Consider the following 27,999-nt stretch of genomic DNA (forward strand, 5'->3'; position numbering starts at 1 on the left):
GGGAGTTCCCTTGTGGATCAGCAGGTTAAGGAACAGCATTGTCACTGTAGTGCTCAGGTCACTGCCATGGCATGGGTTCGATCGCTGGCCCAGGAATTTCCAATGGTGCAGGCGTGCCTCCCCCCAAAAAAGAAAAAGAAAGATCTTACAGTATAGGAAATTTGGAAAGCAAAGGAAATGATATAAGATGAAAATGAAGAGCACTCACTATTCTATCACTAAGAAATAACTTTTGTTAACATTTTTGCATATTTAAAAATTTTTTCCCTGAATATTTTCATATAATTGCAATCATACTGTACCTTTGGTTTTGGATCCCATCATAAGCATTTTCTTTTCCTGATATTAAAAATTCTTCAAAAGCACAATTTAAAAAAATCTATATTATAATCTGTCTTATATGGGTCATGACTTAAGTCACTTCTAGGTTGCTCTTCCTTTATTTCTGTCTTTTTTTTTTTTTCCTCTAACCAGAAATAGTGCTACAACAAACATCTTTTTACTTGCGTATTACTCAAACCTCTGATTATTTTCTTAGGATAAAATTCTAGAAGTACAAGTTTTAGGTCAAAGGATTTTTTTTTTTTTCCTCTTTAGGGCCACACCCACAACATATGGAAGTTCCTAGGCCAGGGGTCGAATTGGCGCTACAGCTGACAGCCTACACCACAGCCACAGCCACTTGGGATCCGAGCCACATCTGTGACCTACACCACAGCTCATGGCAGTGCTGGATCCCTGACCCACTGAGTAAGGCCAGGGATTGACCCCACACCCTCACGGATGCTAGTCGGGTTCATTTCTGCAGCATCACAATGGGAACTCCCAGGATATGGTATTTTATGTGTAGAGGTTGTACTGATGGTGCTTCCCCACCAGTGGGTGGGAGAGCTGGCCCTGAGAGAGAGTCTTGGGGAAGAGGACCTTTGGCCTCGTTCTTCCAGACTTACAACCTAGCAGGTCTGGGCCTCGTTCCCTTTAGAAAAGAAGCACAGGGTAATACGTTTCATCTACAAGAGGAATTCAGAAGACAACGTGGGTGAAATAAAGAAGGGACGGGTACTGGGCGTGCAGATGATCAGGGGATGGGCAAGTCAAGGAAGCCGATCCCTGGGGGAAGGGATGATGGCAGCCTTTGGATGGACTCGTCCTGCTTATCCCGGTGAGAATTGCTGAATCATCTAAGAACCTGGGGTTTGTGTCCCCTGAAGACTTGCCCCTGTTCTCCCAGGAGAGGGTGAGCCAAGCCTACGGTTTCAGGCGGTGCTAAGTGAGCGAGGGCTCCGCTTCCCATTCTCTCCCTGCCTTCCAGGCCTGCAGATCGTGCTGAAGTCCATCATGAAGGCCATGGTGCCTCTCCTGCAGATCGGCCTCCTGCTCTTCTTTGCCATCCTGATGTTCGCTATCATCGGCTTGGAATTCTACAGTGGGAAGCTGCACCGAGCGTGCTTCACGAACCATTCAGGTAGGGTCACTATCTTCTGGCTTCTGCTTCTTCTTTTCCTCTCTCCTCCAGTCCCTGGGATCAGTTCAGGGCATTCAGAGGCTAGTTAGAAGAGTATGTCCTCTTCCAACCCTGGAATCAGAATCCGCCACGTCCTTGTCATCCAGCCTAGACTAAGATCTGCTTTGGGTGCCACTCTGGCGAAGCAAGTCACCTCTTAGGTTTCTAGTGGGAGGATTTCAGCGAGAAGCTCTCCACTGCCCCATCCCTTGGTGGAAGGCTGTGAAAATGCATGTTAAAAGCCATCTGCCTGATGGAGTTCCCATCGTGGCTCAGTGGTTAATGAATCTGACTAGGAACCATGAGGTGGCGGGTTCAATCCCTGGCCTTGCTCAATGGGTTAAGGATCCAGCGTTGCCATGAGCTTTGGTGTAGGTTGCAGACGCGGCTCGGATCCTGCGTTGCTGTGGCTCTGGTGTAGGCCGGTGGCTACAGCTCCTATTTGACCCTTAGCCTGGGAACCTCCGCGGGAGCAGCCCAAGAAGTGGCAAAAAGACCAAAAAGACCAAAAAAAAAAAAAGAAAAGAAAAAACCATCTGCCCGAAGGACTACCCTTTGCACAGTGGCCTCTTTGGCCTCGAGCCAGTGAGACCCAGGGGTCGAGAGTCAGAGCTGGGGTCCTCCAGATCTTGGAGATGTTTTCCCTCCTTGGTCCAGCTCATGACCCTCCCACACATGGTGTGAAAGACCTCCGGGACTCAGAACTTGGCTCGAGGGGTGCTTGGGAGATTTGTGGGGAACTCACACCCCTCATTTTGTCTCTTTGTGTCTCATTTGTTCTTTTCAAGTTGAGTGGACTGCCCTAGGCAGAAAGGGTCGGGGGAGGTTGAAGGAGCCCCGCTAGGTGCAGTTTTTGTAAAAAGAATCTTGAGAAGATACCTTCCAACTTGGATTTTTATTTTTGGTTTTCGTCCTATTCAAGATCAGAAATTTATGTCCTAAGAACAAGGAGTTAAGACCCACGGAAGGGACTGTGGCTTACAATTGCTCCCAAGAAACTCAGAAAGAACTCAGGGTCTGTGCTGGAGTCTGCAGTTGTTAAATCTGCAAGACTCTGCCTCAGCTCAGACCTTTCTGTGTGGTTCAGTCCTGGAAATTGCTGCAGTTCTCAGGAGAAGGTGGAAAATGGACCCCGTGGGGTTGGGGGCTTGTGGAAGAGGCTGCATTTTCAGAGGCGATTGGGGTACCCTGAGTCGAACGCGCACTGCATGTGAGGTTGAGGCGTAGAGAGAGGCCAGAGGGGTAGCAGCCAGAGCCAACGAAAGGACAGACCTTTCTGTGGGTCTAAACAGAGTTGTGTGTTTGTAGCCTCCTGGGGTCATTTCTGGCTCATAACCCTTGCGTGGTTTATCCCTCACCCTCCGAATATGTCTGCAGGTATTCTAGAAGGATTTGACCCCCCTCACCCATGTGGCGTGCAGGGCTGCCCGGCTGGTTATGAATGCCGGGACTGGATCGGCCCCAACGACGGGATCACCCAGTTCGATAACATCCTTTTTGCTGTGCTGACTGTCTTCCAGTGCATCACCATGGAAGGGTGGACCACCGTGCTGTACAATGTGAGTAGAGCCGGCGGGAGCAGGAGCGGGGGCTCCTGGCATGGGGCGTCTGGCATTGTTGGGGCTGGCTCGTCTGCAGGGAGGGAGGGCTATGTGTGGTGTGTGGACTTGACCGTGGTAAGGGTGAGCAGTTCATGTGCCTCTGTTTTTTGGCCTCTTGCTAAGTATACAGCATCTTAATATAGTTAGGAAATTGCATGTCATGTTTGATGGGTGAACAACGCTAGCTAAATCAGATCAACTCAGCAGTCAGAGAGTATGTCCTGCTGCTGGGTCGACATGGTGGTGGGATTCAGTGAGGGGTAGCAGGAGGCAGAGATTTCTTGGTTGCTGTCTTCAAAGAGTTTGCCATTGGCCTGGAAAGGTATTTCAGTAGTTCTCAACCGTGGCCAAACGTTAGAATCAGCTGGGAGCTTTAGAAATGGACACCGCCTGGGCTGTACTCCAGACCAATCCTGGAGGGATAGCTACGGGTAAAGGCTTGCCGTTAATTTTATTTTTAAAGCCTCTGAGCTGAATTTCATATGTAGCCACCCTCAGGAGCCCCTGGATTACATGCACATAAGAAACATGCTTACTTGTAAGACTCACTAGGGATGCTGGTTCAGCATCCTGATTCACAGGCCTTTTCTTTGATTTTGATTTCATGTGGTTTTGAATAGTGTGATTCATATGACCAGGCATGTTGGAAAGCTTCTGAGGGAGTGAACAAGGCAAGCCTGTCTAACTGTCTGTCGGTGACATTAGGGGATCCCTGCATGGGCGCACTAGTTAGGGTGACTACTGAAGGGCCTTCCACCTCTCAGAGTCTGATCTTGACAAGTTATGAAAGTCATGGTGCCAAGTCTAAGTGCTAAGAGGAAAGAGGCCAGGGAGGTGTGTCGTTTGATGCGTAAGGGACCTAGGTGGATGAAGCAGTTTGAGCAGGTTGTCTTCAGTTAAACAGGTGCTGCCTGAGATCTGCACCCTCGTATGGAGCCAGGCAGCCCACCCCAAGGCTGTTACCTGTGGAAGAGTCCTCCCACTTACTTGCACTGCCTCATTTACCTCAAGGTGACCTTCAGTTCCTTTTAACCTGACTCCATCTGTATAAACATAGTGTGGGGGACACAGGGTGGCTTACAGAAAGCCTCCTTTAGAAGGACATGTGGACATAATCTATATGGGAGAGAAGGGAGCTGCTGACTCAGGAGAGACTCAATCAGATTATCATAGCCGAAGAGCCAGAATTTGCATAAGAGCCCATGCAAGTCGGTGCCTAGTAAATGTCCATCCCTAACCTGGACCCATTGCCATGCCGGCAGAGCAAGGCAGGTGGAGCTTTGTACAGAAGAGCTCCAGGCTGTTATGCTGAAACTCTGCAGGGCAATGAAGAAGTCCCAAGGACCAGCGTATGCTCAACAAGCCCAAGGGTTCTGTGTGACCCTCTGGGGTTCCCACCAGTTGTGGAGGTGGCCGGAAAGAGGGAAGGGAGGCTCCAGTGACTCCTCATTTGAGATGTGAAGGTTGTCTTGAGGCCATGTCACTCAGTTATCCAGGCACCTCTGGAACTTGCAGTCCCAGCCCCACAGTGGCTAGTGTCATCTGTAGGGCTTTGGGAAGGATGCCAAAGACTCACCTAAGTGATGTGATATAAGTACATTGAAAGCCTGAAAGGAGAAGTGTTGCCTTTTGAAGATACAGGTGAGATCCGTTGGTCCTCTGGAGCCAAGGCTCGGAAGGTACTAAGATAAGAAGGAATCCCTCATCCCTTGCATTCATTCCTTTGTTCATTTTTCCATCCATTCATTCATTTGGCCCACATTAGTGAGCATCTGTGATGTATCAAGCACTGTGCTAGGCACTATGGTAACAGAGGAGGAAAAAAATGCCATGATCCCTGCTCTCTGTTGCTTTTTTCAAATCCCAGTCTCTCTCCACTTATATATCGAGCATAGGTACAGAGGGAGGTTACACAGAGGCAGTGAACTTGCTCTCCTTTGTCAGTGCACTCTACCGAGGAAGAAGAGAGAAGAAGTCCATCTGCAGATGCTCTGAAACCTTTCATTGCTCAGGCTCCCAGGGCCGCAGACTCATAGTACCTCTGACTTGCAGGCCATCAGTCATTGAACTTCACTGAAGTCCTTCTGCTACTCCTGTGGCTGGATCCAGGCTCGAGAGAACTCAATGAGCTATAGGGCTGGTTTCCAAAAAGTGACTGACTATTCCTGGGGCAGAACGAACTCATGTCTACTTTGAATTATATCACTTTCAAAGCGTTGGAGCCATGGGGAGAGCATGGAGCCAGGAGTCCACAGGCAGAGGTGATGGTCATAGGCAGAAAGCTACCCCTCGATTCAGGAGAAGTTGGATGGAAAAGACACTTGATTTTCAGCCAGTGGAATAAGGACACAGTCTGGTTCCCTTAGAAGAGAGGGCTCCTGCAGGGTCTGGGCCTCAGCTGAGCAGGGAACTGGGGTGTGAAGCATGGCCCAGGTAGAGCTCTCTTACAGGAGCTGGAGTTAGGGTTGTCTGCCACCGGAAGAAGGTTCAGAGCCATGGACTCTTCATACTGGTGGGTATAGAGGCTAGCAATATATGATGGAGTCATATCAGACAAGTTTTGTTAAAAAATCAAAATTTAGCTGAGTGAATTATATTTTATTTCATTTCATTATTTTTTGTCTTTTTATGGCCACACTTGTGGCTTATTGAAGTTCCCAGGCTAGGGGTCTAATCAGAGCTGCAGCTGCCAGCCTCAGCCACAGCCATAGCAATGCCAGATCCAAGCCACATCTGCCACCTACAGTGTGGCTCATGGTAATGCCAGATCCTTAACCCACTGAGCAGGGCCAGGGATCGAACCTGCATCCTCATGGATACGAGTTGGGTTCGTTTCTCCACAGTTCACAATGGGAACTCCCTCAACTGAGTGAACCTTAAAGATGTTATTGACTTTATTAAACCATTCACCAAGCAAGCAGCATCCCATCCAGCAGCTGGAAAGGCGTGCTGAGAAGCTGTACAAAATCGAAGACTTTAATAGACAGAGGGTTCGGCGCCAGGCAGTTAGTAAATAGTGGATCTGTTGTGGCAAGCTCACTCTCCTTTTGGGGATGGCAGGCTTTAATCAAGCCAATGGCCTCACTAGGCCTGACCGTGATTCCTGATTGACTGCTTTAAAATCCCATTTGTAGGCGAGGCTGACATTGTAACGAAGTTTTGATTTGGTGACATGGAGAAACCGTACACCTCAGATTGGAACTTGAAACCACAGGGCCAAGACTCAAACCCAGCCAAAGTCCAGATTGGGATTTGAATGCTCTTTTATTTTTATTTTTTTTTATTTTTATTTTTTTAATTAAAACCACACACCTAGTCCCAGGACTTACTGAAGTTCAGGTTCTTGATGTCTCAGCACAAAAGCAGTTTAGTGAGAGGCAACCTGATAGGAAAGACGTAGATTTTTTGAGAGATGGATAAAGGGTGGGCCGTCTCATAAGACAAGAGAGAGTGGCTCTGGGAGAAACACACTCCCAGACAGAGTGTGGGCCATCTCAGAAGGTGGGAAGTCAGAGGCCCTGAATATGGGGTGGTGAGTTTTTATGGGCTGGGCGGTTGCATAGACAAATGGGCGGAAGGATTATTCCAACTATTTCAAGGAATGGTGGGGGTTTCCAGGAATTGGGCCGCTGCCCACTTTTTGGTCTTGTGGGGCAGCCTTGGAACTGTCATGGCACCCTGAGCATGTCACATATATGACAAAATTGTCCATATATGTTAGAACTAGTTGCCCCCCACTGAATTCACTATAAACAACCAGTCACCTTAGTACTCTAAATACATGCGTGTATATATGTATGTTTCTGCATAGAGAGAAATTACCCACCGGGCCTTTCCTACCTCCACTGCTAATAAGATGCAACTATAACTGTGTTGATTTCTCTTTCAACCACGCGTGCTGGGAAGGCCCAGTTCCCCCAGATGCCCTATCTCCTCACAAAAGCCACAAAGAAAAGGGAGTCCCTCTTTCCCAGTCCAGTGCTTCTTCTCGTCAATGGTCACAAGTTCGTAAGATTTATTGGCGCCAGTTATGCCCAAACCATTTGGAGAACCTTTGGGTTTACACTGTACACAGAAGCTATCAAACATGTGGACCCTGTGTAGCCTTATTTCTTTTGAGCTGGAATGCGTCCCTGGTGTCCGTATCCCTTTTCTGCGGCACAAAGCCTTCCTTGCTGCCTCCTGGGACATGGGTGGCTCTGCCATGGGTTACCGTTACCTTGATTTACATGTAGCTTTTCTCCTTTTCATGCATGATTGTAAGGGAGGGGGGAGAGTTCCCATTGTCAGGGCAACCTGGAGTCAGTCCTATGTGCTCACTTTCCTCTCTCCCAACATTTCAACTCGGCTTGGTCACCCTCCAACTGTGTTCTTGGCTTCCCTCCCTCTGGTGGTGGAAAGATGCAAAGCAGTCTACAGTTCTGCTGGCTGCTGCTTCCTGTTTTGACTGTCTCTCCAAAGGTCTTCTCCACTTGCAGACTCTCCCCTCTTCTTACTAGTTTTTTGGTTGGTTGGTTTGTTTGGCTTGTGTTTTTACAGCCACACCTGTGACATAGGAAAATTCCTGGTTTAGGGGTCGAATGGGAGCTGCCGCTGCTGGCCTCCATCACAGCCACAGCAACCCTGGATCCTTCAGCCATTGAAGGAGGCCAGGGATCCAACCCCCATCCTCATGGATACTAGTCGGGTTCTTAACCCACTGAGCCACCACAAGAACTTCGGACTAGTTTAATTCGTTGTATTTCTTCTAATCTGGCTGGGTATTCCTTTTCCAATACAGCCTCTTGTCCCTTGGCTCAGTGCTGTTCACTCTACAGATGTTACTTTGGCTCTAGTCCTCGCTTCTAGCCTCTTCCTCTGGGCTAGATGTGGCTCTGAGGTTGGCTTTCCCCTGGTTCTGGTCTGAATCTTGTTTCTCTGCTGTCGTTCTGGTTTTGTGTTAACCTGCCAGAACAGGTTATCTGGTATCCGGACTAGTATCCAGATTTCAGCAGCGCCCCGTTGCCATGTGCAGTTACTCACATCTGTCCTCTTCGTGGCGGGTACTTTGGGTCTGTGCTTGTATTTTACATCTGTATTCTTCCCTAAGCCGTTTCACTCCTCACTTGGTGTCGATCGCTCAGGCAGATGTGGACACGTCTTGGGGGCGCGCTGTTGCTCTGGCCTTGCGGGCACGCCAGCTGGATCTGTTACGACTGCCTGGGTGCTGTGCCACTGTGCTGGGAGAGCTTTTCATACTCTTTCCTGGCTTTTGGCACAAAAGGGCGACTGGTGGTCTGGATGCTTTCTGAGAGTCTTCCTCTCTCTGAGCAGTCCTTTGGTTGGTAACGGTGCCTGTGGCTGTCTTTTAAGTTGCCTCCTCCCTACGTCACATAGCTAAGAGTGGTTGGTAGGTGGTTAATAGCGATTTGCTTTTTGCCTCGTTGGCATTTTGTGTCTGTGTATTAGGCATAAGCATATGAATAACACCATATCCAAGGGCTGGTGGAAAACTGCCACCTCCAGCTTCCTGAAGTTTCTCTGATGTTATGGTGCCTATAGAGAACACGTTTGGTGCTGAGTTCCATGCAGCGAGGAAATGTGTCTTCTTATCTCGGCTCCAGTCTTCCTTACCACCTCCTCCACATGCCCAGGAGACAGAACATACCCCAAAACTCACTTGACAACCAGGGCCCAGGAATCTACCATCGTCTTATGGTGGCAGAGCCCTAAAGTGTACCCGCTGACCTAGGATCAAGTATGCAGTGGGTGGAATTTGTAGACTCCTGAAACCAGGATCAGTCATGCTCCAGAATAGGCTGACTTTCCCCCCACATCCGTGTCTCTACGATTCTGTGCCTGTGTCCTTGCAGGAATCTGGGACCCTGTCATACAGATGGCACCTGCAATCTGGTATCAGCCTTGCTCACCTCTGACTTATGCAGTACACAGAGGGGTTGGTCAGTGGATCCTGGAAGTTGGTCCGCTCCTTTCCCGTGAGGGCTGAGAGGTGAAATAGATTGGGAAGAAGATAAAAAATTGAGTTTGGACACGAATGAAGAACTCGTGATGCTTATTTGATCTAGTGGTGTAAGGAGAGTTGGATAACCAAGTTTAGGGTAGAAGATATAATTTATATCTTAAATTATATTACTTATATGTCATACATTTATATTTATATATTTAAGATACATCTAGGCTAGAGATATAAATTAGGGGGTTTTCAGTGTATAGATGATACTTAAAGCCCTAAGAGTGGATAAACCATCAAGAAAGGGCATACACTGAACGATAGAGAAGAGGTTTGAGAACTGAATTCCAGTGTGAAGATGTTGGGGCGTGAAGGCCTCCTCAGCAAGGAGCCTGAGAAGGAGCTGTAAGGGGCGTGGCATCCTGGAGGCCAAGGGAAGGGAAGGAGCTTCAGGGAGGAGGAAGGAGAGGCGATGGGCTGAGTCAAACGCTGCCTTTGTATGGGTCAAGTAAGATAAGGGCTAAGAATTAATCATCAGAGGCCAGGAGAGGGGAGTGGGAAGGATGAAAGCCTGGTTGGAGCAGGTTTGAGCCAGGGTTAGAAAGCTGTACAGACCATTGCAATGAGTTTCGTTGAAAGGGAAGCAGAGACTATGGGGCAGGTGAAAGAAATATCCTCTGTTGAGATTATTTTTGTTGGACTATCCTGATGAGAATGAACCATTCAAGAGAAGGATGTTTGTTGATGGAGAGAGAGGATGGTTGGTGGGGCAGCCCTCTAAAGCCGGTTAGAGGGGATGGGCTTCTAGCCCCTTGACAGGTGGAGGGCAGGGCTTGAGCCCAGCATCATGGTTCAGCCATAGTCCTAGGAGGGAAGGCTGCAGGGGCAGGGATGTGGGCCGGTGGTGATGGAAGCTTCTGGAAATGCCCGTCTCTTTTCTCACGGAAAGTCAGACCATCAGCAGCAGGTGGCAGGAGATAAATGTTGGAAGTTTGGGAGAAGGTATGAATAGTTTTGTGGGCGAGTGAGGGAGTGAGTAGAATGGGGATCCCTTTTCTGGGAAGCATTTGGGACCCACTTGGGGTTCGTGGTGCTGAGGTGAACGTGAGACCAGTGAACATGCTATATTCTCTTCTGGTCACGTTCGGCCACTGAAGTCCAGGCAAGAGTGGATGGAGCATTGGCATTTCCCAGCCTGGTTTTTCCAGGTGAGAATAATAAAATGAGGGTCAAGTGAGTGCCCTGGGCAGAGCAATGGAAATGGAGCTGTGTGGGGAGGAGGGAGGTGGGGGGGGACTGTGAAAGGCGAGGAAAGGGATTATCGGCCCTTTTGCCAAAGTTGCTCTGAAACCTGCCGGCCGAGTGTCATTCATGAAGTGAGTTGAGCAACCTGTGTCATTGCAGACAGACAGTAGAAGGAAGTATTGAAAGCAAACGTGCCGAGTTCTAATTTCGTGCTCGAACTGCCCCCAGGAGAGGCAGAGTGAGTGAGTGGGTGAGGGCTGCGTGTGCCCACGAGGAGCCTGTGACTGGGAGGTGTGACATACCTCCTGTGCCCGCCCAGACATCCCTCCTGGGTGCCTGGCTCTGCTTCAGCCCAATTCAGAGCGTTGACTTGGGAACATTTGAGGCCTGAAACCCAGCGGCCCGCCCCCCTTCCTCACTAGCCTTTATTCTGTCATCTTGTTTTCTCCCTCAGAGTGTCTCTTTTCAAAAAAAAATGCATTTATGGTTGTAGCTTCTGCTGCTGCCGTTGGCAGCCTGTTTTTCACGTGAATCACTTGTCCTCTCCACCCTGCAGTGCCTTCCTCCTGCACCCTCTCCATGGCGCTGGAGCCCGGGGTCTCCAGCTGCCACTCCCTGGCTCCATCCTGGGAAGTCCGTGTTTTTTTTTTTTTTCCTGTCTCGTGCATGTATTCTCATCCATAGCTGCTTCTCACCCCGGACTATATTCCTCTTCTTTCCTGTCCGTTTGGATTTCTGAATAATTTGTCAAGCCAGAGATGCCCTCATGTTTGGGGTTGGTTCCAAATATGCCAAGTTCGCCTCCTGATCAGGTGCCTGAATTTCAACCCCACACCAGGCCAGGCTCCAGATCTTTTGTCTGTGCGGAGCCATTAGGCTGGCTCAGGGCTTTTGGCCTTTCTTGTCGCCCACTCTAATACACAGTTTCATTTCTGATCCATGGCCAAGGCCTCAAGTGCCTGGTGCGTCAGGCAGCCTTCGACTGTGATCCCTCTGTTCTGAGGCAACACCAGGACTTAGGAGTCAGGGGCGGAAATGAACTCAGGGCGGCACGTTGGCGATTCCATGGCTGTTTCAGGTACTTTCTGCTGGATCACTCTCAAGGCCAAATCCCTATGGGATCCCAGCCTGACAGGGATGACACGGGGCCAGTCTCTGACACCCTGGACAAGCCAAAAGGTTTCTATCATGTTCCTCTCAGTTGATCATTCACTAGGCAACTATTTCTTGAGTCCTTTGTCTCAGTGTCCTTAGAGTGGGGTCCTTCTTAGCATCACCTGGGCGCAGTTCATACAAGTGCAGGTTCCTGGGCTCTGCCTGGAGGTGATGCACCAGCAGCTGCAGAGACAGGAGGATGGAATCTGTATTTTTAACAGGCTCCCTGGTGATTGTGAGGCCGCAGTGACCAGTGACGTTTGTTTGAGAGCCACGGTTCCACGTAGTGACTGGGCCTGGGGAGGGTGAGGGGAGCTGCAGAGCGAGAGCGTCCCGAAAGACAGCCGTCGCCCTGTCTCCCCCACTGCGTGGATCTGCACGAGGTCACGCTTTAATCCGTATGTGTCTAATAGAAGGTGACTGACACACACTGGCTCTCGGGAAGAGGATCAGCCCGCTGGCCTGTCCATCCTCCGGAGGGTACATTTCTGGCTGCCTCCCTCCCCTGCCTGCTGGGTCTCCCCTTCCTGCTCCATCCCTGGGCACCGCCCTTCACCCCGAATCAGGGACTTGTCAGCAGAGATTTGGAGCTGGGCTTCGGGGGCTCTTGCAAAATGGTCTCAAAATTTTTTTTTAAATGCTTTTTTTTTTTAAACTGGAAAATGGAAGTCTAGTTGATTGACAGTGTTTCAGATATATAGAAATAGGATTCATTTATATGTGTGTGTGTGCGTGTGTGTGTGTGTATACACACACGTATATACCACATATATGTGAATATTATCCATAAAAAGAATGCAGTCCTGTCAGTTACAGCAACGTGAATACACCTAAAGACAAATACCATGATAACATTTTTATGTGGAATCTCAAAAAAATGATACAAATGAACAAATTTACATAACAGAAATAGATCAGAGACATACAAAACGAATTTATGATCACCAAAGGTGAAAGAGGAGAGATAAATCAGGCACTTGGGATTAACAGGTACACACTACCACATGTAAAACAAATAAACAACAAGGACCTACTGTATAGCACAGTGTCTTATAATATCTCATGTAAGATATGAATATCAATATCTTATAGCATTATTAATGTCTTATAATAACCGATAATGGAAATAATCTGAAAAATTATATACATACACAAAATTACACACACATACATATATACACATGGACACACCACGTATTCTTTATCCATTCATCCGTTGATGGGTCTTTGGGTTGTTTCCATGTCTTGGCTGTTGTGAATAGTGCTGCTCTGAACATTGAGGCGCATGTATCTTTTCAAATTAGAGTCTTTTTCTTTGTAGGTGGATGCCCAGGAGAGGGATTGCTGGATTATATGTTAACTCTATTTTTAGTTTTTTGAGGAACCTTCCTACTGTTCTCCATAATGGCTGTACCAGTTTACGTTTCTACCAAGAGTGTAAGAGAATTCCCTTCTTCTCCACACCCTCTCTGGCATTTATTATTGTAGACTTTTTTATAATGGCCATTCTGACCAGTATGTGGTCAAATCATTGTTGTTTTGAGTTGCAGTTCTCTAATAATTAGCGCTATGGAGCATCTTTGCGTGTGCCTGTTGGCCATGTGTATGTCTACTTGGGGGAAATGTCTATTTAGGTCTTTTGCCCATTTTTTAATTGGGTTGGTTGGTTTGTTGCTATTGAGCTGTATCAGCTCTTGGTACATTTTGGAAATTAATCCCTTGTCAGTCACATCATTTGCAAATATTTTCTCCCATCCCGTAGGTTGTCTTTTCTTTTTGTTGATAGTTAAAATACATCTTTTAGCTACCATACTCCCGTGAATCCAAGATATTTACCATCAATTATAAGATCTACTAAAAACTTAATAACAACATTTCAAGGGGGAAAAAAAGCCTACTACATTCCATATGTTACCTAGTCATATATTCTGAGTTCTGGAACCTTCACCTATGAAGAAAGGTATATCAGAATTGAGGAAGTGGAAGTTTTTTTTGTTTTTTGTTTTTTGTTTTTTGTTTTTTTTTAAAAAAAACCAATTTAAAGTGTCACACATCATCAGTGTCTTCTAGATCAAAATTTCAGACTGGGAGAGCTACTCTGTGGTCACCGTGGCTTAATTCCTTTCTGTGCAGACATTAGAGTAAAGCTCCCTTTGCCATTTCCATATTCATTTGCACTTTGTGTCAATGTGCTATTGATTAGAAGGCTTGTAGTTCTGTGTTCGTCTTTTTAAAAAATTCAGGCCTGAGCTTGTTTGCTCGCAGAAAGTGATATAAGTGAGCACACTCTTCCCTTTCTGTATGATTCAGGATTTTCTCACTACTGTGAAACTAAAACAAAATACAGAAAGAAACTGGTTGCCAAAGCGGATTCGAGACTGCAACAGTCATCTCTAACCCTGGCTTCAGTCCTTATCCTCCCCCAAACCAACACATGTTTTGAGTGACTGATTCTATCTTACATACATGTTTCGTGTTATAAATACATATGTGTATGAAATAGCAAAAATACGCTTATGCCAAAGGCATTCCTCTCTGTGCATTTTTTTAATTTTAGTTTTTATTTTTTATTACTCAATGAATTTATTACATCTGTAGCTGTACAATGATCATCACAATCCAGTTTCATAGGATTTCCCTCCCACAACCTCAGCACATCCCCCCAACCCCCAAACTGTCTCCTTTGGAAACCATAAGTTTTTCAAAGTCTGTGAGTCAGTATCTGTTCTGCAAGGAAGTTCATTCTGTCCTGTTTTCAGATTCCACGTGTCAGTGAAAGCATTTGATGTTGGTGTCTCATTGTATGGCTGACTTCACTTAGCATGATAATTTCTAGGTCCATCCATGTTGCTGCAAATACTGGTATTTTGTTCCTTTTAATGGCTGAGTAATATTCCATTGTGTATAGGTACCACATCTTCTTTTGATCCACTCCTCTGTCGATGGGCATTTAGGTCATTTCTGTGCATTTTCTGCATTGACGTTCTGATGAAGATCATGTTGGAAACAATGATTTCTGTTCCTAGAGGTGGTTTAACATGGGTTAGGAATCCTGGTCCCACCTTTACTACCTGTGGGACCGGAGCAACTTAGTTAACCTCTGTTCCTTAGTGTCCTTAAAATATCATGCGAGGATAGTTATGGTGACCGCCTTGTAGAGCTGTAGTAGGAATTCCATGAGATAACTCAGATAAAGCCCTTGGCATGGGCCTGGCACATGGGAGGCACTCATGGTGTCAAATAATTATTTAAAGCATTCTGGGAAAACCACTCCTGGAGGGGAGATGAGCAGAGCATCATCTCACACGGCCCGCTCACTGTCGGGATCTCTCTTTCAGGCAGGTCCCCTCCTGTCTCTCTGCCTTGCCACCTTGTGTCTCTCATGTGCATGGTTGCCAGTCTTGAATCCCTGTTCTTCGAATTAGATTTTTTTTCCTCCCAGAGACTCCTCTGACTACCGCTGGAAACTTGCAGAAGAGATCTTTCCTCTGAGGCCTCTTCCCCAGGCCAGGAGCATTCATTTGGTGCTTTTCCCACATGCCCCATTACAGGTGGTCTCTTGCTTAGGTGCCTCTGTCTCTCTTCCCTGTTGAAACCCTGTCATCTCCTGGCATCAACCACAGTTCCCCAGGGGTGGTTCAGCATTCCAGTAAGTATCCATTGATGGACTGGTTTCACAGAGAGGCTCTGTGAACCCATCAAGGGCAGCTTGGCTACAGACCACCCGGCTCTCAGGGTCCGTGTTCTGATGAGGGGACTTCGGCTGGGGACGGACGCGGCTAGTGCTGGACAGCGGCTGTCACCATGGTTACTGCAGTCTGCTTTTCCCACTGAGCTGCCGCTCAGCGCCCTGCTCCCTTCTCCTGTGACAGGTAGAGGCACCAAAAAACCCAACTAGTGAAACATAAGGGGACTGTACTTTATTGGAGTGTTTCCACAGGGCTTGTGTGTAATTAGTGGTTTATTTCTCTGACACAGCTGGCCCTCCTGGCTTGGAATCTGGCTCTGAAATGCTCTTAAAGAGACCCAGACTCAGAGATGGCCATCTGAGGGATGGTTAGGGTCTGGGAGCAGAACAGAGAGAAAGGATGTCCTGTTTTCTGTGATGAAACATGACCAGGAACAGCCCCCAACTTGAAGACACTGTTTCTGGCATCACTTTCTGCTGCTGAATGTACCTTTTACAAGCTCCATTTGTTTTACCTTTGAAAACATCAGCTTGGGGTTTGATACACTGAGGAGGGCCGAACAGCCGCTGGAACCCCTCTTGCCACGAGCCCCATGATTGCAGGCAACACACTTGTGTCTCTTTGTAAATGTCAGTTAAATGAATAAATACATGTGTGTTAGTCTTCTCATTAGTAAGATGGGGGTAATACCACCTGCTGTTTCTAACCTCAAGAGTCTTGTAGCAATTACACAAGATAAAACACATGAAAGTGCTTTGAAAATACCCTGAATCCCTTATTCCTTGCTTTGTGAATGCTCTTTTTATGACTTTTTGCTTATATGAGCTATATACTTACACACTCCGTTTTGCTAAGTGAGGTTTGTTTTTTTTTTCTTTCTTTTTTTTGCTTATTCAAAGAGGGTATCTGGTTATGCTGTCACGGGCGTGTAAGGCAAATTCTCCCATCTTGTTTCTTGTTCTTTAGCATCTGTTTGCTCTGCATATCAGAAGCTCTCATGGCTCGTGTTTTTGCTTAGAAGCATAGTGTTGTTTAAATTAAGTCTGTATTGAAAAACTTACCTGTGTCTGTTACAAAAATGGCATCTGAATACATTTTAAGAGTTCATACTAGTTTTTACGAACTTGCATTACCTCTAGATGATTGGTGAAATGCTGACATTACGGCTGCCATAACAAGTTTCAGGACTTTCTACACTTCGTGTTAGGGCAGACCCGACATCAGTCTACAGCAGTGTTTCTAGATGGCCCAGGACAGAGCCCTTGATGAAGTTTTTATCAGTCTGGCATGATAAGAAAATAATAGCAGTATGGTTTTTCATGAAACTGAGTGTGTTCAACTTGTAATTGAATTTTTTTTTTTTTTTTTTGGTCTTTTTGCCATTTCTAGGGCTGCTCCTGCGGCATATGGAGGTTCCCAGGCTAGAGGTCGAATCAGAGCTGGAGCCTCCGGCCTACGCCAGAGCCACAGCAACGCGGGATCCGAGCCGCGTCTGCAACCTACACCACAGCTCACGGCAACGCCGGATCGTTAACCCACTGAGCAAGGGCAGGGACCGAACCCGCAACCTCATGGTTCCTAGTCGGATTCGTTAACCACTGCGCCATGATGGGAACTCCCTGTAATTGAATTTTAATTGAAAAAAGTTAACAGCCCTGTTGCAAGCCCCAATTCTTTTGTATTTGTTGTGTGAAAATTCTCTGATCTGTGAAAGCAGGAAAAAAACCCTATGGTAATACAGACTTTTATCTATGTAGTAGATTAATCTATTAATATAATTATATTGATATAAATAATGTACTTGCGAATGCTCGGTATTGCTGTTAGCAGTTTGGTGCTTGAGTTTTCGTTTCCATTATGCTGACAGCTTTTTACATTAATTTTAACGGGAATTAGTAGTTGCTTATATGACTCGTCGCCAAAGAATGAATATTTTAGAAAACCAATTAGGTTAGAATAATAAATACCATAAGGAATAGGTGGTGTTAGACACTGGATTGTACTCAGAAGATCTGGGTTCAAGTTCAGGTTTTATCCCCACGCCCCACTCCCCAATGCCATGATTGCCTAGGCAAGTCACATGACCTCAGTGAGATGCATTTTCCTCTTCTGTTAAATGGGGGCACTTAGTTCATATTATGGTTGTGAGAATTAGATCAGAATGTTTATATGAAAGTGTTTTTTGTGCTCAGATATGTTTTATCAATTTCAGTTATCTTTTTTTTTTTTTTCCCCACTGTTACAGCAAGGGGGTCAGGTTATCCTTACATGTATACATTACAATTACATTTTTTCCCCCACCCTTTCTTCTGTTGCAACATGAGTATCTAGGATTTCAGGTATCTTTAAAATACTTGAAGATGATGCATAGTGATGTTCAGAAGATTTCTGTTATTGAGCTTAGCAATGTGGATTTTTCACATGTAATCTTTAAATGGGTTTTGGCAGATTTGGTCAATGGGGTCCCTTGGAAGGAAGACAGAATATATATTATTCAAAATATTGTTGGAATCTTTCTCTTTCGTTTGTGCACAAAACGTTATAATAGCATACCTTTTCTAACCGTTTCCTTGATGACGTAAAACGGAGCCACTACTTCCTGAATCACTTGTATAAAAACGGCAGATTCTAGATGAAGCAGGAAAGAAAGGGAGTGTGGGAGCCTGAGTCCTTTCTCTGGAGTGACTGATCTGAGTGACTGAGGCATGCCACCACTTGCCTTTGGGGGTGCTACTAGTTATAGCTGTGCGGTGAATCAGAGAGGATGCCCTTCGTGATTTGGAAGGAAAGGCAGGACCCAGAGGGCAGCGGGCCTGTGCCCGCATAGGCACAGGGGATCCCGCCTCCCTTGCTGTGAGTCGTGATCCCATTCCAGTTCTTGGCAGCACATGTCCCCCAAACCAAGGCGGGACTCGGGTAGTCTGCCAGGCTGGCACATCTCTGTCACAGCCTCCCTCCCAGGGCTTCCAATCAGGGCTCTATCTCTTTGCTTTCCCCAGGTCTCCCATTCTCCTCTCCATGCGAGAGGTACCTGCTCCTTAGCACATTACGTTGGAGAGGCGTGACCCAGCCCCTCGGGGAGCATGTCCCCTTGAGCAAGCTGGGAAGGAAGAGCAGGGAGGCACCCATGACTAGCTAAGTCACCAAGGTCGTGCACCCCAGGGACTGGGCTTCCAGCTCCAGTCCTGCTGGGGACCTCAGATTCCTTGGCCTCGTTGAGCCAGCAGTCTTATCTACCCTCTAGAGTCTCACTCTACCCAGGAGCATGAAGCCTGGCTCTCATCCCACGCTCCTAGAAGCAGCTGTGACTATCTGTGCGTTGAGCCTGGGAAAGGTTACCGCAGAGTAATTGCCCATATTTGGTCTGTGTGCTTGTGTGTGACTGAGCGAGGGGGTTGGGGCGTGTGCCTCCCTTTTGTACCAAGTTATTTATTGCATTTGTCTTACGGCTTCCATTTAGAGCTAAATAAACTGCAAAGTAGGTTATTTGAGCTGGATCTCGGGTGTTTTCATCAAGTGAGGAGGTGGGCGGTGAGGAGAGAGAAAGATGGGCGATGGGGCAGAGGAGATTCAGTGAAAGGGGTCAAGAGAAGCACACTGTGGCTTTCCCCCTCCCTCCAGATGGGTAAGGCTTGCGTGAGTTGTGGCTTGTCCACTGACAGGAGGACCTTTCGAAGCACTTTCTCTGTCTCAGGCATTTGGGAGGCAGCCTCCCGTGGCCAGATCTTGATTTTCAATTTATGGATAAAAAATGAAGGCATGGCCTCCAGATTGCACAAAGGCTGCAGGGAGCTTCCCCACCCACCTGTCTGCCTGCGTGACTTGATCACATCCCTTCCCCTGTGTGCCCTTGAGCAGCTTCAGAAGGGAGCCGTGGAAGGAAGAATGTCCTTAAGGCATATTGTCATCACTGAATCCCAACGAGCTTTCAGGGGTCTCATCTCCACAGAGCAGAGTCCCTCCCCCACCCTATGTGTGAATATCAAGTTCAAACTCCCTGCCAGCCCAGGGAGTCCTTTGTTGTTTCAAGAGACTCTTGGTTAATCAAAATCTCTTATAAATTCTCTTTTGCATGGATTTGATAAAGGGTCTTTCTTGAGTACCCGACGTACTGTACATAATTCATAATATGAAGCGAGATGAAGTAGCAAGAGCGAGAGAAGATAATAACTGGGGAATTAAAAGTTTGAGGCTTTGTTACAAGCTGGGAGAATGAGTCAGTGGCACATATGCCTTGAGGGAGAGCTTTGCACAGAGGTGGTTTTGGGGTAGGGGCCCAGGGGTTCCAAAACGGAGGAGGAAGGATGCTCAGGAGTCAGAAGTAGGGGATGTGGAGGAGATGGGCGAGGGGCAGGGAGGAGAGGGGCAGATTGTGAGAGGGGGCGAATCCCCAGCTCGGCCCTGCCTCTTTCCCTCGCCTCTAAGGAAGGAAATAGCCTGGGGCCTTAATCATCTCCCCATCTCTCATTCCTCTCCTGGTTTAATTAAATTCCTGTTCTAATTTGGAAGAGCTTGCATATCCTCTTCTGCTGTGGCAACCAGTCTCTTTTACGAGACCCACCCTGGCACTCAGGAGCTGTGACCTCGGCATGGCTTTTGCGGTCATGGTCAGTCCAGCAGTGGGCAGAGGTCGACTCGAGAGGAGAAGGGGGTTTTCTTGCTGTGGTCAGTCCTCTTGTTTCCCAGGACCTCAGCCTGCCACCTCCCCTTACACCCCCAGAGGGAAGCCTCCCCTCCCGACTATATGTCTTGATGTCTTTCTCATGGCGTTAACCTCTCCTCTGGAAGGACAAAACATGCTTTGTTGGAATCTCCTTTGGACATTCAGTAATGCTGGAAAGAGATGAAAGATGATAAACACGTGGATAAGAATACTAGCTGCCATTTCTCTCAGACCTGCTGTGTGCCAGGCACTGTGCTGGCTTCTTTGCCTGTTTGACTTCTTAATTCTTACAGGAACCTTGACGCTAACTCTGATCCTTCCTCATTTTGCAAATGAGGCAGCTGAAGCCCAGAAAGGTTAAGTGACCTGCCCAGGGTGGTTCAGCTATTAAGGTAGAAAGCCTGGATTGAAGCCTCATGTTGCCCAATGAGAAAAGCCCAGCCCTTTTCCATTGCCCCCTGCTGCCCTCAGAGCAGATAGGGAGAGGAGACGGTGGGACGACTGGGCAGTTTAGTTCAGCTTAATTTACACAGCACACTTTAGACGGCCTCCTAATTGCTGGCATGGTAGAAAATATTTTGTGCCTGCTTTTGAGGAGAGATGACAGACTCAGGTTCAAAGGATGCCATGATAAAGTGTTGTCATCCCTTTTGGCATTGTCGACTGAGTGCTCTGGGGGCATAAGACGGCGGCTGTATTCTGCCTGAGATGGTCAGGAGAGGCCTCGTGGAGAAACCGCACAGCGGCTTGCTTGGCATAGTGACAGTTTGGTGGGTTCCAGGAACAGCAGGACAGCTGGAGCACTCCAGGAGGGCGTGGGGGGAGAAGGGATCAGAGAGCTAGTCAGGGCCAGACCACACTGGGCCTTGCTGGGTTTTATTTCCCATTTGATGGGAAGGCTTTGAAGTATGTTGAGCAGATGGGTGATATGATTTGATAGATGTTGAAAGATCACTCTGGCTGCTGTGTGGAGAACTGGCCGTGGGGAGCAAGGTATCAGAAGATGATGGTGGCAAAGTCTGAGACGGTTGCACTGGCAGTGACGCCAGGGGTCGGACTGGGATGTATTCTGAAGGTAGAGCTGGTAAGACTTGCTGATGGATTGAATCTAAGGTGAGAGAGAAAGGAAAGAACTGATGATGGCTCCTGGTCCACATTAATGTATTAACATGGTACAATTTCTCGAGAGTGGGAGGCTTAGAGAAGGGGTTAAGTTGGCTGACCAGGGTCAAGAGTTCCACTGGGGTATGTTCAACAGGAGATGCCCATTTGATGCGTATTAGGTATCCAATTAAAGAGGTCAAGATGAGTCAGTGGTTGGATATATAAGCCTGGAGCTCAGAGGAGAGGGCCGGGCGGGAGATACCCATTTGAGAAGCATCAACTTGCTAATGGTTTTAGGGTTATGGGATTGACAGGGAGACGGTATAGATAAGGAAGAGGACTGAACTCGGAGGAACCACAACTCAGTGTGTATTAGCCCAGCAGTGGGCCTATTACTATGGCCCCGAGACCTTCAGGCTTTTCTCTTAGAGCTATTTCTTTTGGAATTTAGCCCACATTTAATATTATTACTTCTCCTAGGAAGCTGCCAGGATAATAACATGCTCTCGAGCCAGTTTTATGGCAGGGCCATGTTTACTGGAGAGGAAGCACAGAGCGTTTGCACCTCCAGTCAATGAGTTGGTTTAGGACAGGTACAATTTCAGGTGTGGACAAAGCTCTTCAATCCAGTCTGCTCTGGTTCCTTTTCCTTTTGTCTGCTCCTCTTTTCCTAGAAAAATTGTATTTTCCCTTCTCCTCGCAAAATTGTGATGTTGCTTGTACAGCTTGCTTTTTATCTCTTAGCTATACACCTTTGCACTCAACAAACACTTATCGAGAGCCTACTATGTGCTGGACTCTGGATGGACTCGGTGCTCGAATGCTCTCTTTTTCAAGCGCAGGGCTCCTCTCACAGTCTTTGCTGCTCGCAGAGTCATCTACTCTGTCCCCCTGGCCTCGATGTGTTACATTCACCTGTATGTCATTATTCATACCCGCTACGTCATGTATCCTTAGATCCTGTGGCTGCCAAATCTCAGAAACATCCCCTTTCTTTCTCATACTGCACATTGAATTTATCGATAATTCCTCTTGGCCCTCCGGTCCCTATTTATCCAGCATCTAACCAGCAATCCTGGCCCACCACACCCTGGCCCCAGCCACCGCATCTCTTGCTTGGCTCACTGCGTGGGCTCCCTGCGTGCATCCCCGCCCCACTTTGGTCTGTCCTCGTGACCCTGGAAAATGTCAATCAGAACACGTCGTTCCTAGGGGAACCTCCAGCGGCCCCTCCTCTCTCCCTGAGTGAAAGCCCAAGCTCTTGAACCTCAAGACCCCATGTGCCCTACCCTGTCCCCCACTGCTCCTCTCCTCCTCCCCTAACGGCCTCCGCCAGCTGTAGGGGTCTTCTCGCTGCAGACACATCAGGCCTGTTCCTGCCTTGGAGCCCTGCAGTCGTGCTGTCTTGCTGGGATGTTCTTCCCCTGTCATCAGAGGGGGCTCAGCCTTTCCCCTCCTCAGTCTTTACTAGGGAGCCTTTTCATTTTCACGACAACCCTGTTTAAGATTGAATTCCCCTTTCCCTCCTCTATCCACATTCCTGGTTTCTTTCTTTCCAGAGAACTCAATGCATCTGTTTTCCCCATTTATTTGTCTGAGGCTAACTCATCCCACGACAGGAAGGCTCCCGAGGGCAGGGATGTTTGTCTCATTCACTGTTTTGAACAGTTGCTGCTCAGATCAATGCCTGGCACAAGATAAGCTCTTAATAAATGTTTACTGAATGAATGAATGAATGAATGAATGGCAGAATATGAGTTCATGGGGGAGTTCATGGTCAATGCACTGTGTCTGTTACAGTTACTGTTATGCCCTTGGCCATGGCGCCAGAACCTCCTCTGCCCGGTGGAGTGCACGGGTGAGGCAGTTGGCTGCCGTAAGGGGACCTAATCTGCACTCTCAGGACAGCATCCCCATGCGAGAAGCAGCTGGCCCTCTCGGGGTTGAGCCATTCACCCGGGTGTCTTTAATACTATTAGCACACTAACCATCCCAGGTTTGAGGTTAGATCAATCCACCGAGGGGCTTGCTGAGGTCATATTCACAAAAGCAAGTTGTTCATTCGACGGTTCATGAGATCCGATTTTATACATTCAAGTAACTGTGGGGTCTCTGGCCCGGGAGATGCAGGGGAGATGGCAGTTCCCGGGAGAGTCCTCGTGACGCCTTCATCCAGGCTCGGAGCTGGTGCCACAGCAAGCCTCAGACTCCACTGGGTAGAGTTTGGATCTGTGAATGAAGTGGAAGTAAGTGACCCTTAAAACCAGGAAGGGAGGAGTTCCTTCCTGGCTCCGGGGAAATGAATCTGACTAGTATCCATGAGGACATGGGTTCGATCCCTGGCCTCGCTCAGGGTGTTGAGGATCTGGCATTGCCGTGAGCTGTGCTGTAGGTCACAGACATGGCTTGGATCCCTTGTTGCTGTGGCTGTGGCATAGGCCGGCAGCTGTAGTTGCAACTGGACCCCTGGCCTTGGAACCTCCATATGCCATGGATGTGGCCCTAAAAACAAAACAAAACAAAACCAAAAAACAGGAAGAGAAACCTACTGGCCTGAAGAATTGAGAGACCATTTGTTTATATCCTTGGAGAGATTTAGTGTGAAAGGACCAGGGCGAGGCATCACAGCAAACCTTGAGGTATGTTATATATTATACCTTATATATCTTATATACCACGCACTATTCTTCCTAGTTTTTAAGCTATAAATTCACTTGATTTCTCAACAACCTGTTCAGACAGGACGATTACGCCCCCATTTTGTCGTTGAGAAGACCGAGGCAGTCCACCCCCAGAGTCTGTGCCCTTAACCGTGACCCTGCAGCTGTCTCAGAAGAAGTGTGGCTAGAGGGCCATTCAGGTGACTAGAGAGGTACATGTGCTTCCACGTTGTTTTGATTTGTGACATTGTTGTGGGGAATGGCAGTGTGTGAAAACCGAGGTTTTTATGCGGCATGCATGTGTGAACACTGCAATTAGTATTTCTAAGAGAGAACAGGGTTTTTTTTCCCCCACGGCGCCGAGCTGGAGACTTTGCTTATGACATGTTTTTTTTTTTTTTTTTTTTGGAATTTTCATAAGAGAGACTGTTAAAGTAGGGCTGTCCTTTTGATGAAAGTCCTAGAGGCTTTGGGACCCTCGAAGACTGGTCAGATGCTATTAAACAGTTTTCACCTTTGATCTTCTGTACTAAGGAATTCTTGATTACCCAGGAAGGATTCTATGGTGATTAGAGAAGCCAGTTTCTTGTCCTCTCCTGTTTTTGCCTCTGCCTGTCTGTCTTCTGTCCCCGGTGATGGAAGTGTCCTGGATACCATCAGGTGTCCACGGCAAGGGGCTCCGGTTGGCAGCAGCTCACCTGTGGCCCTCTGAGGGCACTTCTCGTGCAGAGTGATGGCAGAAGGCCAGCAACACCTGGTGGAAATGAAACTTGGGGATTGTCTCCTGCCCCAAGGCAGCCTTTGCCCTGCCCTGTGGGTGACAGAGCTGGCCAGCTCTTCACATTCTAGAACTACTGATTTTAAGAGAACTACCAGGTTTATTGTGTTTGCAGGTCACATGAACACAAGTCCCTCCTTGTGACTCCCTTGAAAGGTACCCAGATGTCCAGTCATCAAGTCCTGTTGCCTTCTGAGGCCTGAGCAGGTGGGGAGTTCTACCTGGACCCGGTCTCAGACTGAGGTTCCCTCCGCTGCCAGAGTGCAGGCCTTTGGGGAACGTGCCCCACTTTGATCAGCCCTTCTTTTCGGGGAGTGATTGGGATCCCAAGAACCCACTACGTTCTTCCAGATTTCTGAGTTCAGCACAACACGCAGCATGTCCCACCCATCTTCCAGGCAGGCTTGAGTCACATCTTTCATGGAGTGGGCAGCCTTGGAAGCGATTGAGAAGAGGAGCTGAGGTTGGCTTCCCTTTCCGTGGGCTGAGTCTGGGGAGGGGAAGAGGGGGACTGGTTGGGTGTGGCCCCAGAGGCCGGAGCTGCATCAGGATCAGCAGGTTCTCTCCACATAGCACCAACCTCACACTCACTCACGGAGGCTCTGGATGCCACTTTGCGCTGACAGGGGTGAGGCTGCTGCCAAGTCACTGGAGATGAAATTGGGTCGCCTGTCATGATTCCTGTGGGAGAAGGCAGAACTGTGCTTACTACACACCTTGCTCAGCGTTAACCTCCAGCTGGAAACGATCCCACATCCCGGCTAGAGGGAGACACCCCTGCCCCTCTAGGGCCGCACCGATCTCCTCTGGGCTGGGGTTAGGCCCAGGCTGCCTCCTTTCACCTGGCACAGAGTTTCTTAGCGGAGGTTGAGTGACTCTTCTATCTTTTTCTATGTCCAGCTTGTAGACCAAGGGGAGGGCAGCGTCCTTGAACCCCTCCTGGTGTGGGAAAGATGAGAACGGCCCCTTTTGTCATTCCGAGCGTGGAGGAAGGTTCTCTCTCAGAGAACCACCATCTCTAGCCAGGCTCTTCTCTGAGAACGGAAATAAGGAGAGCCGTCCAGAGATGCAGCGAGCGAGGGAGGAAAGGGAGAGCAAAGAAAATCATCTGAAGTGTGTGCATGCACGCTTGGACCTTCGTGTCTTCGAGAAGCAATTGAGGGGAGAACAGTGAGATGTTAGAACAAGCAGGAAGGAGGCTGCGGTGGGGGAGAAGGAGGCATACACGGATAAAAGGAAGGAGGAGAGGCTGCCCGAAGAAGCAGGAAACGGGGCGGTAGGGCTGGGGGCAGAAGGCAGATGGGGCTAGAAGTGGAGGGGGAGCTGCACTCTTTCCCAGATGCTGACACAACTGATCCCGGAAGCCAGAGCGATGCCCCAGGCAGCATTCAAACCTCAGGCCAAACACATGCAAGAAAAGAATCCCTTTTATTGTTTTCTTTGTGATTTGGGCACAGGAATAACAACCAAAAAAGAACACAGACGGAAAGAGAGACAGGGAAGGACAAAAACCTGTCATGGAGGTATGAAAATTTAATCAACACCCAGTGTTCTTAGCCGGTCAGAGCGAGCACAGATCTTATTGTCTATGCAGCTATTTCTGTCACCTCCCAGGGGCCCTCAGAGCAGCACCCGCCAGTGCCCGGCGTCTGGAGGACAGTGCCTGGGACTCACTGTCCTGGCCTCCGTTGTGGGGGGGGTGGTGGGAGAAGAGCCTGGCATCATCTCGGGAAGCTTCCAGCAGAGGGAGGTGCCAGGCTTTCCCTAGTGGGTATTTATGCACATGGCGATTCCAGCGAAGGCTTCTCCTGGGCTGCGAGATGGGAACTCTTCCTGAGCATTTAAAACCCAGCCGTGTTACCTTCGGTGCGTGGATACGGACCAGTTTATCCGCCTTTATAGGACGTTCCTTCCCTCTGGCTTCAGGGCCGTCACACTGACCTGTTTTCTTCCATTTTTCTGGTTGCTTCTCCTTCTCATTTCTTCTCACTCACTCTTTCCCGGGGGATGTTGCTTAAAGTCCCTTTGCTATCTGCTGATGACTCGAATTTATATTTCTAGCTCAGAAATCTCTTCTGAGCTCCAGGCGTATAGATCTAATTACGCGCTGCTAGCATCATTCCCTAAATACCACAGATTGACACGCCTTCACCTGAAGCCTTGATCTTCCCTTCGGCTCCAGACTCCATCCCGCATCCTGTATCCTGGTCCAAGAGCCCCACCGCCTGTTTAGTGGCCTAAGCAAGAGCCTCCTCTCTCTCTTGTTTTTCTCCCATTCCTTCCCTGTCTCGCCCAGCCAGTCTGGTGGATGCTGCCCTCACACTGCATCCCATTCCCCCGGCCCAGCCGCAGGGCCCTGGTGCCTCCTGATGCTCTCCCCACTTCTCTCTCTCGTGCCTGCCTCTCCAGTCCATTCTCTGCAGCCGGACGGATTTGGAATGCACGTCTCCCACGTCACTTCCCTTTCTCAACTCTTTATTCTGTTCCCATTGCCCTTGAAATACAGACAAAAATCTTGACTGTGATCTGCGAGGCCTGTGGCCCCCGTGAGCCCTTCTGGCCTCCCTGGCCCCTGCTTGCTTTTTGTGCTGTGGCCAGGAGGGTCTTGGTCGGTATCACACAGCCCTCAGGATGTGCTGTTTTGCATGTAGTGGCATTTCTTCCTTTGGAGCCGCTGCCCTTTCTGGTCACCGCCTGCTCATCTCGTAGATCCAGTTTGAAGGACATACTCGCAGGAAAATCTTTCTCGGCCAGACCCTAAACAAAATCAGCTCTCCCCAGAAATCTCACTCGTGACTCTGCTCTGTTTTTCTTTCGAGCACATACCACCCCTGTGCTATTCCACTCATTTTGTAATATTTTAAGTAGCACTGTGCCTCTAACCAAGTGTAAGCTCCCTGGGAGCAGGGCCCTGTCTGTCCTATTCCCTGTGGGGTCTCCAGGGTGCAGTACCCTGCCTGGTCCATTGTAAAGGCTGAACAGATGGATGAATCTGTCCTCAACACCTCTGAGTCTTGGGGCTTTTTTTTTTTTTTCTTTCTTTTTTTATCTTTTTAGGGCTGTACCTGCGGCATATGGACGTTCCCAGACTAGGGGTTGAATCAGAGCTGCAGCTGCCGGCCTACACCACAGCAACAAGGGATCCCAGCCGTGTCTGTGACCTACACCACAACTCACGGCGATGCTGGATCCCTGACCCAATGAGCAAGGCCAGGGATCGAACTGCATCCTTATAGATATTAGTCAGAGTCATTTCTGCCAAGCCACAACAGGAGCTCCTAGAGCTTTGATTCAAGCACACGGTGGAGATGGGGCAGAGCATCCAGGAAAGTGTTGCAAGGAGTCCTTGGCCCTAAGGCCCTGTCCTACCTGCCCTAATGTGTTCCGTGTTATCAGCTTGGGCACACATACATTTTTGCAAATAGAGGTTATGTCCGCTCCGAGGATGGTGTCTTAAATTTTATGGACACACATTCACTGGGTTTTATTTTCTGGGATGCTGTATATATGTAGCTACCTCTCAGCCCCCATCTTCCCAGATGCATCTTCCTCCCCTTCCCAGTGGCCTAGCTCCCTGGGATACCAGTGCATCCTATGGTCCAAGCTGTCTGCGTTAAGACAACCTGATAGCCTCGTGTTCTCAGCCATGG

At 48.3% G+C, this 27,999-nt stretch overlaps 1 protein-coding gene across 20 annotated transcripts in view; it reads left to right on the forward strand.

Annotated features, from left to right (window-relative positions):
- Nucleotides 1–27,999, forward strand: part of CACNA1E (calcium voltage-gated channel subunit alpha1 E) — a 607,618-nt gene that overhangs the window by 388,840 nt on the left and 190,779 nt on the right. For all 20 annotated transcript variants that reach the window (XR_014816369.1, XR_014816370.1, XR_014816366.1 and 17 more), the window contains 2 exons: nucleotides 1,313–1,465; nucleotides 2,882–3,063. Coding sequence is in view for 9 of the 20 variants with exons in the window: in XM_084977828.1 (XP_084833954.1) it covers nucleotides 1,313–1,465; nucleotides 2,882–3,063 (335 nt within the window). In the remaining 11 variants the exon portion in view is untranslated. The remainder of the gene's footprint in view (nucleotides 1–1,312; nucleotides 1,466–2,881; nucleotides 3,064–27,999) is intronic.

The sequence above is a fragment of the Sus scrofa genome, chromosome 9, assembly GCF_054392235.1.
Source record: "Sus scrofa isolate SSC_HxYL_T2T_F1_AM1 chromosome 9, Sscrofa_HxYL_maternal_Yorkshire_Landrace_v2.0, whole genome shotgun sequence".
NCBI lineage: Eukaryota > Metazoa > Chordata > Mammalia > Artiodactyla > Suidae > Sus > Sus scrofa.